The sequence below is a fragment of the Pelodiscus sinensis genome, chromosome 1 (assembly GCF_049634645.1).
Source record: "Pelodiscus sinensis isolate JC-2024 chromosome 1, ASM4963464v1, whole genome shotgun sequence".
NCBI lineage: Eukaryota > Metazoa > Chordata > Testudines > Trionychidae > Pelodiscus > Pelodiscus sinensis.
The window spans coordinates 306,431,072-306,448,990 of record NC_134711.1 but is presented as its reverse complement, the minus strand read 5'-3'; the positions used below and the strand labels follow the sequence as shown (position 1 = coordinate 306,448,990).

General features: G+C 40.0%; 1 protein-coding gene across 8 annotated transcripts in view; it reads left to right on the top strand.

The window, feature by feature from the left end:
- The window catches only part of FAT3 (FAT atypical cadherin 3), a 647,479-nt gene that overhangs the window by 617,081 nt on the left and 12,479 nt on the right, over window positions 1-17,919 (top strand). For all 8 annotated transcript variants that reach the window (XM_025188675.2, XM_075919378.1, XM_075919376.1 and 5 more), the window contains 3 exons: window positions 8,182-8,335; window positions 9,568-10,223; window positions 13,380-13,493. In XM_025188675.2, coding sequence (XP_025044460.2) covers window positions 8,182-8,335; window positions 9,568-10,223; window positions 13,380-13,493 — 924 coding nt within the window. The remainder of the gene's footprint in view (window positions 1-8,181; window positions 8,336-9,567; window positions 10,224-13,379; window positions 13,494-17,919) is intronic.

Here is a 17,919-nt window from a genome sequence, read left to right as displayed (position 1 = left end):
AACTAATTCGAACTAAGTTAGTTCGAACTAGCGCTGTAGTGTAGACGTACCCTGACATATTTTGTCTTTTAAATGACTTAAGTCTGAATTTACAAGACACTAAAATGAATATTTTCAAAATTCACGAAAAAGTTGAGGCAACAATTAAAAAACTTCGTTTATGGGCAGAGCGAGTTAAGAGAAACTTTAAATATTTTTGTAATTTAACTGAATTACAAGAAAAATATGCTGAAACTAATATTTCAGATGCGATTTCTGCAGCAATCAAAGAACATCTCTTGGGGCTAATATCAAGCTTAAATGAATATTTTCCTACAATTGATGCCAGTAACATGTGGATTAAGAACCCGTTTACTGTTGACACCGAAAATGAAGAAATATTACAATTGAATGCATCAGAAGTGGATTAATTAATTGAACTTTCCTGTGACTCTGCCTTAAAAGAGAACTTTGATAAACTCTCCTTGATTGATTTTTGGTTGAGCTGTAGAAATGAATATTCACATTTATCTGAGAAAGCAGTCAAATTCTTAATGCCTTTTGTCACGACATATAAGTGTGAAACTAGTTTCTTGTCTCTGGTTTTCTTCAAAAATAAATATAGAAATAGATTGAATGTCGAACCAGATTTGAGGATAAAACTTTCTTCCTTTGCTCCTGACTTAAAGTTGCTATGTGATGCAAAACAACATCACCCTTGCCATTAGTTCTCTTTTTAGTTATTTAAAAGCTATAAAGTGTACTCATAATAAATGATTTATATTCGACTCATTAAATTATAAATAAACTTTACAACTGTTAAAATTCTACTGGTTAAATTGTAATTAAGGTAATAACAATAAGTTAGGCAATATTTTATATCAAGATTTATATTACGTACTATTATTATTGTACGTGAACATTTATTCATTTTCATTTTTTATATGTATTTATATTTTTGGGCTGCAAAAAAAGGTACTGAAAAAAAATGGGTTCCAACTAAAGTAAACAGTTTGGGAAACCCTGGTCTAGCCAGCTTTCTATCCATCTTACAGTCCATTTATCCAATCCATATGCCCTTAACTTGCTGGCAAGAATATTGTGGGAGACCGTCTCAGAAGCTTTGCTAAAGTTGGCACTGGGGGCTTTGGGAGGACCAGAAACAATTTTAACAATTAAGCAAATGATGAATATACAAATATGCAAATAAATATTACCAGTCCTCCGAAAGCTCATGAATGGATTTACTGGTCCCCAGTATCAAAAAGTTTGGGAACCCCTAATCTAGTTCATTTCTAGTGATAGGGTGACCAGATGTCCTGGTTTTATCAGGACAGTCCCGATATTTGAGGATTTGTCTTATATGTGTGCCTATTACGTCTCTGTCTTGATTTTTCACACTTGCCAATCTGGTCACCTTATCTTCCAGGTATGCCCAAAGTCCAGTTTTTTCAAAGGCATATAGCTGGGCCATACTTGGTTGGATTTTCACAGTGATCAAAAAGTGTATATACCTGACACAAAGGCCTGTCCTTTGCAAATTTCAAGGCTAACTCCAAATAAAGATGGCAGCGGGGCTGTTCAAAGAACAGTTGTTGGAAAAGTTTAACATGGGCTAAACAACATATTTTTCCTTTGCTTTTTTGGAGGGGGGGGAGGGCAAGAAGGGGGAGAATTATGCACTGTGTCAGCTGAGTGTTTACCCGAACACTCAGACTGAAGCAGACATTCCGCATGGAAAATTTCAACCCAAACAGTTGGAGTTTGATAAAAAATAGAAGCTACTGAAAAGCCTCTAAAATGACTGAAACTGATTTGAAACATGCCACAAAAGAAGGCCAGCTCACGCTGCAGGTAATAACTGAAAACAGGAGCATATTCATGGTAAAAAGAATTGGCAGCTGTTTGGAGCATCAAGTGAACCTAAGAATAGGCAGCAGCTCAGAGATTCCGGCTGGAGAATCTACCAACAGCAGACACTCTGCATGATGGCTGCATGGAATGATCCCCTCTGCTACAATGGCACGGTGACTCCCTGCTTACAACTTACACCAGAGCCAAGCAACCTACATGTATAGATGGAAGCCTGCATAGTAACGCAAGTGTCAGCGCTTACTGCAGGCTCCTCATCCGCGACCACACGGAAGTTTTACTTGATAGTTCCAGTCACTTTATATCGCCAGAAAGGGAGAGGTGAGTAGTGGAGGAAAGGAAGATGCTGAAGTCAAAGTGAGGTGGCTTGAGGAGAGATGCAGGTTGGCAGGCTGATGGTAAAAGCCTAATTAAAAACCAAAGGAACACCTCCTCAGCTGGTGTCAGCAAGCACTGCTTCTGTTCACAGCAGCTGAAGAACTGGCCCAATGTTTGCAGGGTGATGTATAGCAGAGAAGTGCTATATTGAATATGTGCACTTTAAAAAGCACCAGCATGACAAAGTCTGCTTGAAGATGCTTGGACTTTAGGAAAAACTTCCTGTCAGGGTGGAAGAAACTTTGTGGAATCTCTATCACAGGAGATATTTAAGAGCAGGTTAAATAGACCTCTGTCAGGGATGATCTAGCTGGTTCTTGGTCCTGCCATGAGGGCAGGGGACTGGATTTGATGAGGCCTTGAGGTCCCTTCCAGTTCTAGTGTTCTATGATTCTATGTTAGTATCTATGTTACTATTTATAACAATAAATTAACACATTTTATCTGTCATCTTCCTCTGATCCCTTTGGAAATATCAGCAGTGACTCATACTGCAGTGAAGTATACAGGCCAATGTTTTCAAGCACAGATGCATAAAGCTAAGCATTTAAATCCATCTTTAGACACCAGAATACATGACCTGACTTGAAAAGGTGTTGAAGTCTGCAAGGCCTCTCCCCCACTGGGTTCAGTAGCAGCAGGATCAAACCATAGACTAGGGTTTTCCAAATGTTTTTGGCTTCAGAGCCCTTAAAATACTGTGATAGTTTTGTTTCTACTGAATTTTAAAAAAATCAGAAAATAATGGGATCCTTGTTATTTGAGATACAAGTTTTCATACTTTAATGGAAAGAATGTATATGGGTTGTTTTTCTTTGCAAATCCGTTTAGTATCAGGAATAATGCTGGAAAGCTGGATTCTTATACTTAGGAGCAGCATCAAGTTTGCTCCTATCTTTTGTTTTTGGTGTGGCATGATACAAAAATCCAATTTCACAAAAATATGTTGTAACAAAAGGAAGGAGCTCACAAACTGCAAATTTCACAACTTTTGGATACTCTTGAATCAGGTCGCTTCAAAAATGAATTAGCAGATGTTTGTTGAAACTTTGATTGAGTTGGTAATCAGAAGTCATGTCAACTCTCGTAATCTTGAGTTGATAAGCCAACTGGCTGTTATTAAAAATAGATTTCTCGCCCAAGAATGGTTGTAATTTGTGGTGGGAGAAAAGTATTCTAAAAAAGAGGAGAGCAAGTCACACAAGTGCTGTACAAAATCACTGCAAATATTTTCATCAAGAATGGAATTGGTTTGTCAAAAAAGTAATTCAGCATAGAAAAGCAGTCAAAGTTCTTTTCTTCTAGAGACAATGGCCAAAATTCCAGTTTCCACAATAGCAATGAAATGTTATCTTTTACAGTCAAAATGTTTGTGCTCTTCCTTGCAATGACACGTTAACTTCATTCAACTTGATGAATATATCTGCAAGGTACGCAAGTCTCAGCAGACATGAATAATTTGTCAAACAAGCAGACATTTCATGTTTTGATCTACAAAGTTAACTAATACTTCGCGACAAAGCTCAAAAAGCCTTATGACCACTTTCCCTCAGCTTCATATATTGAAGGAGCATTGTGTGCTGACTGTCAGTTTCTTCACACATAATTTTGAACAGTCTGGATTGTAGTGGTCTAGTTTTTATAGAATTAGTAATTTGCACTGCCTCATCCAGAACATTTTAAAGTGGTACAGGCATCCTCTTAAGAACAAGAACTCGTCTGTTGAGAACACAGTTTCTGGTGCAGTTTGGAGCCACTTCCTTGATTTTATAGCTCTGGTCATTTTCCCAACCATTACAGTACCGTGGTGTTGTCACTACACACATCAATGCATTTTTCCCAACTAATTTCATGTCCTGTAATAAAGTTGTTAATACAGTTAAATATTTTTTTTACCAATCATATTGCTCTGCAAGGATTCACATATTAGCAAGTCCTCTTCAATGATTTTATCAAACGTATAATCAACAAACACAAGTAACACTGCAAGCCCCATCACATCAGTGGACTTGTCTAGCTGCAATAAATACCAGCCCTTTCTTGATGCCAGCAGCAAGATCTTGAATGCAGCACGTAACAGTATTGTTTGACAGCAGCACTGCTTCCACTTTTTAACTAGAATGCTCACGAAGCGTAAACATTACAATATCTTTTGCACAAGGCTTGATGAGTTTTTCTACAATTGTATGCTCTTCTCCAGCCAGTGCAATACAGTAGCTCACTTTTTAGGATGTTTCTCTTGCATTTTTTTGTTTGATTTAATAGTTTTCATTGCTGAGAGTTTACTGTTTGAAAATGCATCAAGCTTTTGCTGGGGGGGGGGAACCACTTGTGCTTTTTTCTTGGTGTTCAGAATGATTTATTTCTGAATGCCTCCATAATTTTTTCAGGTATCTGAGATATGTTGGAAAGTACTTTGTTGCACACCACACACTGCACATTAGGAGCATCTTAATTTCCAATGCATGCAAATAAATCCAAAAGAGAAATAACTCTCATCAAGTTGTGTTCCTGGTTGCCTGCTGCTAATTTGGTGGATGTGTGCGGTTTCCCTCAGACAGCTCACTTTCTGATTCTTCAATCACAAAAGGCTGCATTTGTCTTTCTTTTCCTGTCTTGGCATTTCACTCATTTCTTCCTGCCAAATTCCAATCGTTAGAAGCCAAAGTTTCTTTTTTTAGCCACTTGTCCATGGAGAATAAGTTTGGTAGTAAGGGCAGGCTACAATGTATAGTATTGCGAAAAATTCAATGAAAACACAGCATGAAGAGCACTGTATTGCAGCGGACTACTGTCCGAAGAATGCAGGAAGTAAATATCATCTTAAATCTTTGACTTGTAACAAGCTAGGCCAGATGGTTAAACTGGGAATTTGAAGCATCTACTATAAATCATCAGGCGTGCAGCTTGCATGCAACTTGCTATATACTGCTGCAGCGTGCCTTCTACTGTCAGCTGTAGTCTCAGTGTTTCGTTGAGCTACGCATAGTTTTAAGTATCCTGTGCCCCCATTTCATGTTGCAATGTCAGGCCTGTTTATTGAATATTGCTACAATAATTTTCAGTATAAGAAGTTATTTATAAAACCAGTCTTAACAATTTTTATCAAAAATCAGTGCGCCGTACAACTCAATTTTCTCACAGAGCCCCTGGACCCATCCTGCGGCTCTGCAGAGCACATTTTGGGAAACCCTGCCTTAGTCTCTTTGAAATGTATTTTTTTTCAGTGCAGAAAAGTAAATGGTAGTTAGTGTTTCCTCTAAGCTTGCCTGCCTTTGTGAGGGAAGTAGATTTTGTTTTTACTTCCCATAATGCCAGTGGGATAATAGCTAACTGTATCACATGGTGTGTACTGTCAAATACAATATATATTGTACCTCCTCTGTGGGGGCTGAAATCTGAGCCCCACATCAGGACATAAGCCAAAGGGGGTTTGCTTCAGGGTCAAACCTTGTCATAAAGGGAGGTATGGGATTCTTTGTCCTGATCTGCAGTTGCTGCTATAAAACAAGGGCACAGACACTTTTGAAGGGATAGGAAGGAGTAAAGGGACTGGCCAGTTTTTCAGCCCCGGGAATCTGCTTTATGCACGGTCCTGCTGACAATTGCACCAGCATGCTCAGTGTTTCATTTCTATAGTTCCACATGTGAAATCAGTGGAATCCTCTTGAAAGTGTTTTCAGTGGCTTGGACTAGCTGTACAACAGAAAAGCCTTCTCCTCACTGCCTTTGGTCTCAAGATATTAGAAAAATTAGGCCCTAAGATTAAATCAGAGACAAATATGGAATCTATATCTTGGGATTTGCATGCGTTTTTTTCCTAACGCAAGAAATTGATCCCTACAGTTAGATACTGTGCTGCTTAGTGTACTAGGCTAGCACCTGCATGCATTTTAAAAGCCATATAAAGCAATAAAATTCAGTTTAAGTATAAGCTTATATGACAAACTTTTTTGTTTTGTTTATACACTACCTTGCACCATGAAGCTTAATCCATCCTGAGTTCAGGTTTTACAAATGCTGCTCTCATACAAATGGAATTAAAACAACAAACAAAATTCAATGTTTTTTTTTATTTCCAGTGGCTATAGGTTTACTTTTTGCAGTGCAAACATTGTAGCATCAGGCTTTATTGCATGGGAACATGAAAAGTAAATTGACTAACTTCTTTTCAAGCTTGGAAAAATGCAAAATGTAACAAGAAAATCGTATTTTAATATAATTCTTGGTAATTATTAGTAACTTAAAGAAATTTGATTTATAAAAATGTTTTATTTAGTTTCATACTGTCTGATAACAATTAGGTCACAAATCTACTAAAAATGTTAGTTCAGCTTTTACATTGTCACATAACAAACTTAATACCCTCATAAATTTGTTAGTCTTTGAGGTGTCACCAGATTCCTTGTTGTTTTTTCTGATAAAATGCTTTGAATAAATTATTTTTGTTAAGTTAAATACAAAGAGATTATAATGCTTCATATAAAAACAGAAACACTTTAGTGTTTTGGACTATAGATGTCACTATTGAGTCATGGAATGGAACTGACATAAGCTTGATGACTTGTGCAGTGATTCTTTTCCAAACTATTTGTAAGCAAGTATGTTTTCTAGCTAACAAGAAATCTTCCTAATAGGCTGGAATCATGATATAAATCCAATGGTGGTCAGTTTTGCATCTCTTTAGGCCACTTTGTTTGTGTGTCCAAATCTTTGAATGTTCAGAATGTCTGAATTGAAACAAAACAGAACCCACCAACTGCCTCCTCTTGAAAGTTTAGCACTGACACTACAACACGGGAAATATGTGGTTTTGTGATACTTGCAGTTGTCTACTAGGCCTAACAGCAGCATTAACAATATAAGATTTGTGCTGAGGAACTGGAAGTTCTAGTAACTGCTGGATTCTATTTCTATCTGCAATCCACTTTCAATGTGAGACTGAGTAGGAAAGTTGGGGCCCAGACTACAATTTTGAATCCATGCTGTTCCATCAATTTCAGTGGAGTAAATCCTGATTTATACCAGGGTGTAATTATTCAGGTTCTTAACCACGTGCTGCTGTGGGTTAGCTTGGAGTATTGGTGTCATAGTGCTTTCCCACCTCCCTCAGGCAGTGGGTGGGTCAGTTACTGCTTGTAAACCACGAGAAATCTCTTGTATGACAGATTAGATAGAAATGTTAAGTACCATTAGCTCTGTTATCAAATCAGTATAATGCAGTTTTCTGTTCTAGTGATGAGATTAGTAAACTCTGGTGTACCATCCTTATAAATGACTGAATTAAAAAATAGTTGCTAAGAGCCTCAACTCATTTATTTATTCTGTAGAGAAGCCCTGAGATATGTGTGGGCTGCTTCCATTCATGTGCAAAGTCTCTTTTCAAAGATAAAGTTAAAAAACAAAAACTGGTCTAGTAGCACTTTATAGACTAATAAAACATGTAAATGGTATCATGAGCTTTTGTGGGCACAACCCATTCAAAGAGTAAGAAATGCTGCCATGTTGTAGAATCTTAGAGAATTTTTTTTTTAAGGACAGTTTTTATCTGAAAGTTAAGGATAAGTTACTGACCGGAAGTACTTAGGGGGTGTCACCTGTTGGGATTGAATCCAGGATTCTAGTTGTAAAAACATTTGGCTGCACTCCTTGAACAAAAGCATCAGCTCCATTAGGGCACAGGCAGTTGCAGATGAATAAGCCTCTTATACGGTCTATTCACCAGCAGGGGACAAACTCTCACACTACTATTAATGTGAATTCCTGTGCAACACCGCCTAGGACTCCATGTAACTCTTTCAGTTTACCTGACAGCTAATAATATAACCCGACTCTACCTGTTTTGACGCTGGTATAACCAGACTGTACTTTGTTTTGACCCGACAGCTACTAATATATCCAGACCCTACCTTGTTTTGACTCCTGTTGTTGCTTTTGTTTTTATTTTCCCAGGTTATCAGTGTAGTTGCCTCTCTCAATTCACAGGAAGAAATTGTGAATCAGAGATCACAGCCTGCTTTCCAAATCCATGTCGGAATGGAGGGTCGTGTGACCCAATAGGCAATGCTTTCATCTGCAATTGCAGAAGTGGACTGACAGGAGTCACGTAAGTGAGCCACCAGTGGAGAAATGTCATCTTTGAATCATTTTAATATAAGGTCTTTTTCACATAGATCATCTTGTATGCAAAAGCCTCTGGTTATTTAACAAAGTATAGTCAAAGCACATGGCTTACCAAGAAGCCATATTAACATAATCCAAGAAATCCATGAGGCCAGAGTTTTCAAAAGTGAGTATTTAAAATGTTATCCCTAAATGGTTCTTTACAGCAGGGATTTCATTGGAATTTGGGCACCTAACTCCCATATGCTCCTTTGAAAATCCCATTAAGGCAAGGAAAGCTACTGAGTACTCATCAGTTTTAAAAATTAGGAGCCTCACTCAATACATCATTTAAAAAAAAATCTTGTCCTTAAGCAAATATCCATTGCAGAAGGAGAAAAATCCCCCAACCTGCCCCTCAACTTGCTGCCCATATTATGTGTCTTCTCTCTTATTATAATTCCTTCAGCTTCACTGCTCACCAATTCCCCTCTGTATTTAAGATTCTGGTTCTGATTTCTTCTGCTTTTTCTAACATTTGCTAATTCTATCTCCATTCCTAAATTCCTTTTTATACTCCCTATTACTCACACCTTGCGTGAATTTGTACAATTTTGAGATCTCCTTTCCCCCCATTTGGTCTCTTCTATTTCCATTCCCTTTCTCTTCCCAAATAATCTAAAATATTATAGAATTTAATAGACAATGGCAACCTTTTGATAAATTATTTGAACTATTCTTTGGAATTGTACAGCTGAGATATTAATTTGTATTGAGTCTCCTGGGATGATCCTAAACACCTAGAGAAAAATTAGCATTTTTATTACATTCTGTGAGCCAGATTCGTTGCTGTATTCATCTGGTTTTGTACCAGTTTCACTCCACTGAAATCAATGGAGTTGCACTGGCATAAAACTTGGAAATTATGGAATAGTGAATCAATCTTAGGCTTTCCCTGAGGAGTAGGACTTAGATTAATCAATTCTTTTCTCCTGCGCTTTGTGTGTGTGTGTGTGTTTGTGTGTGTGTGTGTGAGAGAGAGAGATTAACTTAAAAGGCAGCCAAACTTGTTTCCATATTTAGAAGATTTTAAATGTTATAACATGGCTGGATAATAATATGATCATTTCTCAAGCACTGGCAGAGTACAAAACACAGTTACTGCTTGGACCATCTACCTAAATAATTGCTGAGGATTCTTCTCTGAAATGTATACCCATGTCTTATTCTCTTTAGGTGCGAAGATGATGTCAATGAATGCGAAAGAGAGGAATGTGAAAATGGTGGCTCCTGTGTCAACGTATTTGGCTCGTTTCTATGTAACTGCACTCCTGGATATGTGGGACAGTATTGTGGCCTCAGGCCTGTGGTTGTACCCAACATACAAGCCGGACATTCCTACGTCGGCAAAGAAGAGCTAATCGGAATAGCAGTTGTACTTTTTGTCATCTTTGTGTTGATCATCCTCTTTATAGTTTTCCGCAAAAAAGTGTTCAGGAAAAATTACTCACGCAACAATATCACCCTGGTTCAGGATCCGGCTACTGCTGCTCTGCTCAACAAGAGTAACGGGATCCAGTTCAAGAACCTACGGAACAGTGGGGACAGTCGCAATATCTACCAAGAGGTAGGGCCACCACAAGTCCCTGTGCGGCCCATGGCCTACACCCCCTGCTTCCAGAGTGAGTCGCGGAACAATTTAGACAAGATAGTGGATGGACTTGGAATTGAGCATCAGGAAATGACAACGTTTCATCCAGAGTCTCCTCGGATACTAACAGCAAGGCGGGGTGTGGTAGTGTGCAGTGTGGCTCCCAACCTGCCAGCAGTGTCTCCCTGCCGATCCGACTGCGACTCCATCAGGAAGAGCACCTGGGATGGTGGTACTGAAAGTGAGTAGTGCCATGTTAATATAATATAATGGAGATTGCCTATCTCCTAGAACTGGAAGGGACCTTGAAAGATCATTGAGTCCAGTCCCCTGCCTTCACAGCAGGACCAAGTACTATCCCTGATTTTTGCCCCAAATCCCTAAGTGGCCTCTGCAAGGATTGAACTTACAACCCTGGGTTTAGCAGGCCAATGGTCAAACCACTGAGCTATTCTTCCTTCCTCCTCCCTGTTATGCAGGGTGTTACTTTCCTGTTCTAATGCATATTATAACCGCTGTTGTCAGAGTACAGCTGTTATATTAGCTCAATGGTGGCAGAATGAACTGGGATATACTGATTGGTCAAGCCTAGATAAGTTTGATGGGTAACACTTTAAGAGTCTTGTTGAAAGCGAGATAGGCTAGGTATTTACAGTTGTTACATTTCACGGAGAAAGTGATTGTTTAGTTCTGAAAGGATATAATTAGGTATAATTAGACTAGGTATACAAGTGTTCTACTTAGACACATCAAAATATGACTAACCACCTACTTTTTATATGCGTTCAGATAGTTTATTGAGGAAGGACTCCTGTCACATGATGCAATGCATTTCTACTGAAAAGGAAAATTTCAGGCTAAATTTCATGACTGAGCTCTCTGAGCTTGGGCAATCAGTCTCATGAGTGGTATTTAGAACTAGGCTAGACAAAGCACTTAAAAATTAATGCAGGGAAATGAATTAATAAGTATTCTCTATCTCTAATATTTATAGTGCTCATTGGAAGAGTGTAGGCTGCTTTTATAACCACATTTTCAATCTATTACTTTGTCATTTGTGCTGAATGTTAAAACCTTGCACAATCTGTTGTCTTCATATTTAAACTATTTGTGCTCCTAGTACAAATACTATTGTGCTCCTAGTACAAAAACTATTTGTGCTCCTTTTTCACTGATAAAGTACATCCTCAATTTCTGTGTGCTCTATCTAGATTTAGGGACATAATACGCATCTGGAAATAGCCGTTTCCAAGGGCCCTATGTTAGGCCATATGTCCCTCTGCCTTTATTTTAAGGCAGTTCTTGATAGATACCTTGAGGGTCCTCAAGGTTTTCATTTTGCTCATTATTTTTTTCTTCTGAGTAATTTCATCATCCTATTGTTCTGTTACCCCTTGAAAAACCGCTATTGTCTGGTTTAAACTGAAACTTCCAAATGGAGTCCATGCTACAACCTTTATCATAAGATAGGAAGTTCCATTGGTTTGGAAATTATTAATTGAGAACAAAGGGACATATTTAAAACTAGCTTACACTTGTTGCAACCCTTAACTTAAATTGGGTAGTGTAGATGAGGTCAGAATTTTGGCTGAATATACTTCTAGCATTGCACAAGAATACTCTTTATTTACTGAGCATATAATTCTCATAGTTTCTGGTAGTGTTTTAATTTTTGATTTGCCACTTATATTTCAGACAACAGTTTGTGCAGGTATAGATGTTTTTCTTACCTATAAACATTGATCAAAAGAATACAGACCTAAGTAACATTATTACAGAATTTAATTATTCCACTTCTAATAATGGCTCAAATGACAGTTGTTTGACTGTATATTTGTCAGTGCTTAATTACATGTCTTATGTGGTGTGTTTGTATTTTTGCGTGGAGGAGAGAGGATATATTTCAGCAATTAAATAAAGAACCTTTCATAAACTGTTTAGGAGTTAGGAGAAATTGTCTAATGCTTGAAAATCTTTGGAGGAAAGGCCCTGTGAGTGGAAGGTATAATCACTGAGAACTATTCTCCAAAGGCAGAGTAAGTAGATCAATGGCCATTGAAGTTAATGGAAAGATTCCCATTAACTTCAGTACACTATAGCGCAAGCCCAGTGTGAGATCCTGTCCCATGACAGTGAACAGTAAAGATCAATAATCTATTATACAAGATATTTATCCAACCATTTTAAATCATAATTGTAATTGGTTCTGATCCCACACAACAGTCATTTGGGAAAATTTAAAACAGCTGCTGCTTCAATGCTTGTGCTGTCATTAGTCATTTAAAACTTTGTTTGCTATTGGACAGGTGTTTCAAAAGCATAATTCGCATCTCTTGATTGGCTGACCTCTTGACCAATGGATTAGGTCAGTGGTGGCCCATGGGCCAGATTTGGCCCACCAAGCCTTTGTATTCCACTCACCGGGACTCTCACACAGGCTCCTTGCCTGCTACAGCCTCAGACCACTCAAAACGACTTGTTGCTGAAACCATGTGCCTCTAGGCACTGAGCACCACTTGCAGGGAGGAAAGGGTGAAACTTTGTGCACTTCACCTGCCTTCAGCATAATCCTCGCAGCTCCCATTGGCGTAGGATTGTGCTGGGACGGAGCAGCATGTGAAGTGGTACAGAGGGAACCCAGCAGCCAGTCACTTTGAGTGGCCTGGGGCTGCAGCAGACAGGGAGCCTGCCTGAGGACATAGGTAAGTGCCTTCTGGTTAGAGTCTGCATCTGGCACCCTAACCCCTCCTGCCTTCCAACTTCTAGCCCCAGGTCACCACCCAAACGTCTACATCCCCCATGCCCTTTCCCCAGGTTACAACTCCCTCCCAGACTCTGCACCCCTTCCTACAACCCTCTCCCAGGACAGAATCTCTCCTGCACCCATAACCCCTCCACAACCCTGCATCCCCTGGGTACCCCAATGCCTTGTCCCAGGTCATAACTCAAACCTTCTGTCCCACTTCTGCACCCCTGCCCCAGGTCAGAATCTTCTCCTGCATCCTTACCCCTCCCAGACCCTGCACCCCAATGCCCTGCCCCAGGTCACAACCACCCAAACTCCCTCTCAGACCCCACATCCTCTCCTGCATCCCATTCCCTTACCTCAAGCACCCTTCCGCACCCTTCCACACCCAACCTCCATCCCAGACCTTCCATCACCCCTATAGAAAAGCTCAGCTCTTGACCACTTACCAAAATCTTCAGAGTGGCCCCTCATCAAAAATTATTATCTGCCCCTGGATTACGCTGTTTCCACAGTTAAAGTAAATAATTTTATTCCAACAAAAGCAAGAGGAACCTATTTGCAACATTGAACTCACTCTCAGAGGTATAACAAAACATAAGTGCATATCCACACAGTACCATTTTGCTTTGTTTTTTGCTATCAATGAAGGTAAAGAGGTTGATGACGCTGAAGAGGTGACCTGTTTTGCAGGAAGTAATAAAGGCAGCAACTCTGAAGTTCAGTCCCTCAGCTCCTTCCAGTCAGACTCAGGTGATGATAATGGTAAGAAATGATTACAGTATTATTGTATTGGGGACACGTGGACAGCTGACATTGCCACTGTTTTTAGTTGTTTACACATGTTGTCAACCCATCCACAGCCATTATAGAGAGAGGGCTGGAGTCTGGTAGAAAATCTCGTGCAATCTGAATTTGGGAGCACGGAGCTCCTAGGTTCTAAACCACTCTGTGATTCTTTTATTCAATTAAAGGAAGAATCATTAAAATCTTGGTGTCTGGAGCTTTACAGTGGAGCCAAAGTCCAAAACCCAAGGAGAGTAATAGACCTGGATATAGAATTTCTACCACGCAAAAGCAATAACATTTTTCAACCTCGGAACAATCTTTTTCATGTATCGTGAGTCAATTCAAAGGAAAATCCTATAAGGTTTGCAAGTTTCATTTAGGATTCCTGACAAAAAAAAGAAAATCCACTACCGTTAGTGGATTGTCTGTGGTGACTTTCATGCTACCAGTGACAGCTATTCTATGAATGATCAATACCATTATATCCCAAATCAGAGAAAGTTAGTGGCCTGCTCTCATATCTTTGAATATTATCTTAGTGGTTGACATAGGTTTATACAAGGCATGAATAACTGGGACCTAAAATTAAGCAACTGATCAAACCTCTATTTGTAATGACCGGGTATGTTAAGCAGTGGTTTGAAAAAAAGGCTAGAGACTTCTACCATGAAAGTAGAAACCTTATTCAGATACATCAAGATGATTATCACAAAGAAATTGTTCTTAGAATCTTCAACAGTCAATTAATGAATCATCTGAAGATTTAGTTCCCCAGTCATCTTGTACAGCTCTTTCAGTGCTCTTAAATATTAGAAAAAGCACTTAAAGTGAAGTGCACTCACAACTCCTTTTGGTTAAGCTATGGCCTTTTACTCACAAGCAGCATAGCAGTTATTTTTGTTGCACTCCCAAGTGCTTTTCCTGGAGGGGAAATTTTTCTCGTCATTGGATCACACAGCTGCTTCTTTGAGTGTATTCCACTGTGGGTTACACATGCGCACCCTGTGCCTAGAGCCACAGAATTTGAAAGCAGTGCTCACTGGTCCATGCATGCACCTTTGTTCGCCTTCTGTTTCCAAGCCAAGGTGGGATGGAGGAACGACCTCTCTAGCCTCTCCCAGTGTTGCATGTCCAGGTAGCAAACTTTACTGTCCACAGCTTCAATTTTAACAGTTCTAATAGTCTTCAAACAATGTTTAAAACTATTAACATACCCCATTTGGGTCCTGGACTATGCCCAGGACTCCAGGCTTTAGAACTCTGTGCTTACTGCTCATCATTCTTCTTAGTCAGTGGTGACCACCTGTGCTGCTGTGAGGAAGTTCACCTTGCAACAAGGTGCAGTATCTGATAACTGTTCCCCAGAAGGAAAGGAACTTCATCTCCTTAAATAACTCATGGAGAACATGAGGCCCCAGGTGGACCCAGGCCTCGGACCACCCTCCCGCATACATCGGCCTGATTCAGCGAGGAGTGTGCCTCCTTCTGAAAAGTCTGACTCTGGTGTGGGACAATCTACCTCCACGGCCCCTACAGTGGGGACCTGTCGGGAAGCTAGGAAACATTCTCATAAGCATGCAACTATGACTTCTTCTCAGACCAGCTGAAAACAGCTCTAAGGCATCTCACCAGCTCAGCTCATGGGTTTTTTAGTATGCCCAAAGTCCCAGAGACACAACAAGAAACATTGGGCTCCACTGGTACCAGACCCTGCTCTGTTGGTATTGTTTTCCCCAGCCTCTTCCAAACTCTGGGATCTGATGGCACTGATGAAGTCCAATCATCACCAGCCTCAAATACCACCCTCCTCACCAGCTCCAATGGCCCTGAGAAGCAGAAACCTTCTCACACTGGGGAGATCCAAATCTGTTGATACCCCACAGGACATTTTGGTCTCCTGGATCGAAATCTCTTTCTGCATCAGGCCCATCAGTTCCAAGGGGAATAATATCACCTCCGACAGAACTGACTGCTGGAAGGAGCGTATCACTTGTGCCATACACAGAATACATCTCCCCTCCAACCTCCTGTTCCAACATAGCATCCCAACCACTAAGCATCTTCCACTGCTCCCCAAGGCTCTGACCCAGCAGAACAGTGCTCAGTCACCCCCGTCTGCATATTCTCCACCCGAGGGCTTGTTATTTAGATGGGCATTATTCTTAGAAAGTTCATGCTACACAGCCTACAAAATGTCTTCTCTAATAGTTGAAAGGACTCTATTAGAAAATGTTCTCTTGTGCAAAACAAAGAAGCATTCTTCCAGAGACTACAGATATCCTCTCATCTTCGACTATATCCTATATTTGAAGACATCAGGTTTTTCCATCAGCTCCTTGCAAGTGCACTTGGCAGGCGTCAGTGCATACCATCCACCTTCTCAGAGCTATCCAGTCTTTGCCTCACCACTTCCCGATAGATTCTGGAAAGACCTAATTAGAACCTTCCCATCCACTCAAAATTGTGCCCCCCAATGAGACCTAAAATGTGTTTTCTCAGTACTCATAAACTCCCTCCCCCCATTTGTGCTGTTAGCTACTTGCTCCATCTTTCTCATTTCCAGGAAGGTTGCTTTCTTTGTAGACATCACCTCAATGAGAAGGATTAGCAAACTTGGAGTGATGATGGCAGATCTTCCATGCAGTATATTCTATAAAGATAAGATTCTTTATGTGAACACCCCAAATTCACCCCTACCAAAGTTTTGGAATTTTGCCTTAACCAATCCAATCTCTTACTTGTGTTCTTCCCCAAACCACACACATCCACAGAGAAACCAAGACTCCACTCCCTTGATGTCCAGTGGTCCTTGGCTTTTTACCCACTAACAAAACCAAGCAGGAAGTCCTTGAGAGTGTTCATATATAGCAGAAAGAGACAAAGGGCCCTTGCCATTTCCACCCATTGAGTCACCAAATAGATCTCTGGCTGCAATCGACTCTATCAGCTTTTGAACCTACCACCACCTCATGGGGAAAGAGCTCATTCCACCAGACCACAAGCAGCAACTAGGGCATCTCTTCAGGAGGTACCCATCCTGGACATCTGTAAAGCACTCCTGCGAGAGATCAATTTGCATGTTTGTCAGACATTATGGCCTTGTGCAAGACTCTTCTGTTGATTCCTCCTTTGGGACTGCATTACTCCATTCAGTCCTACAATCTACACCCTCACGCCCTCCTACTCACTCACTGCTTGTCAATCACCCCCATAAAATACAGCTGGAACCATCACATCTGACCAGAAGAAGAACAGGAAGTTACTTACTTCTAACTGGAGGGTCTTCAAATATGTGACCCCATCTATTTTCTGCTATCCACTCGCCTTCCCCTCTGCTTTGGATCTTATCTGATTTATAGTAGAGAAGCAACTGGAGTGGCGGTCAGTCCAACCCATCCTTTGTCTCTTCAGACAAACTCGTGAGGTAAGCCAGGGGGTAAGCATGCATGGACCAACAGACACAGCTTTCAGATTCTCCAGCTCTGGTCTTATGGTGCACATGCATAACTCACAAGGGAATGTACAGAGAGGGACCACACATTTAAAAGGACCTCCAGTTGCAGGTGAGAAACCACCTCTTACTCACTTGACTCACCATTTTTCTACCCATACCTTAAAAATAGAAATGTTGATATTTTTACTTTTTCTGTGGTCTTCATATTGTTTGAGCACCTCCCACACAGGAATGAATATATCCTCTACTCCCTTGTAAAATGGTGTTATCCCCACTTTTCAGGAGAGTAAACTGAGGAACAGTGTTATTAAGCATCACACAGGAAAAGGCTGATGTAGCCTGGAACAAATGTGTCAATCTACAATCTCCTGAAACTCAGTGAAGTACTTTAACAAATATCACCCTTTTTCTTTCCATCGTAAGATGTGCAGAATTTTCAAACCCAAAAGTATAAACACAATAAAAAGCTCAGAACATGTGTTCCTGATGATGAAAAGTAAATGGTCCCAGTCATACGTTGTCCAGTGCTAGATTGAAATTCTCCTCTTGGATCCACATCCCAGTGTGGAATGGGTGCACAGTATATAATTGAGGTTTTTACCATAGCATGAAGGGGAGAATTTACTCATTCTTTTGCAGACAGGATAGCAATTTGGCTATCTTTTTAATTCATAGGTTACAAAAAAGACTGACTGTAGCTGGATGGTTGCTGTCAAACAAATGATTGTTTTCCTTTTCCGTTACTGCTGAATGAATTGGAAAGATTCATCTTTTTTTATACAGTTGATTATTTGTTTCTTCCCTCTCAAAATAAGTAAAAGAAAAAAAGATGTACATTTTTATTTAAAACAGAAGGAGCAAAGACTCAGTTTCCTTGCAGTTAAGGATGTCAAGCTTCTATGCAGGATGAGATCAAATTTTCAAAACTGGCTATTTAATCCTGCATTA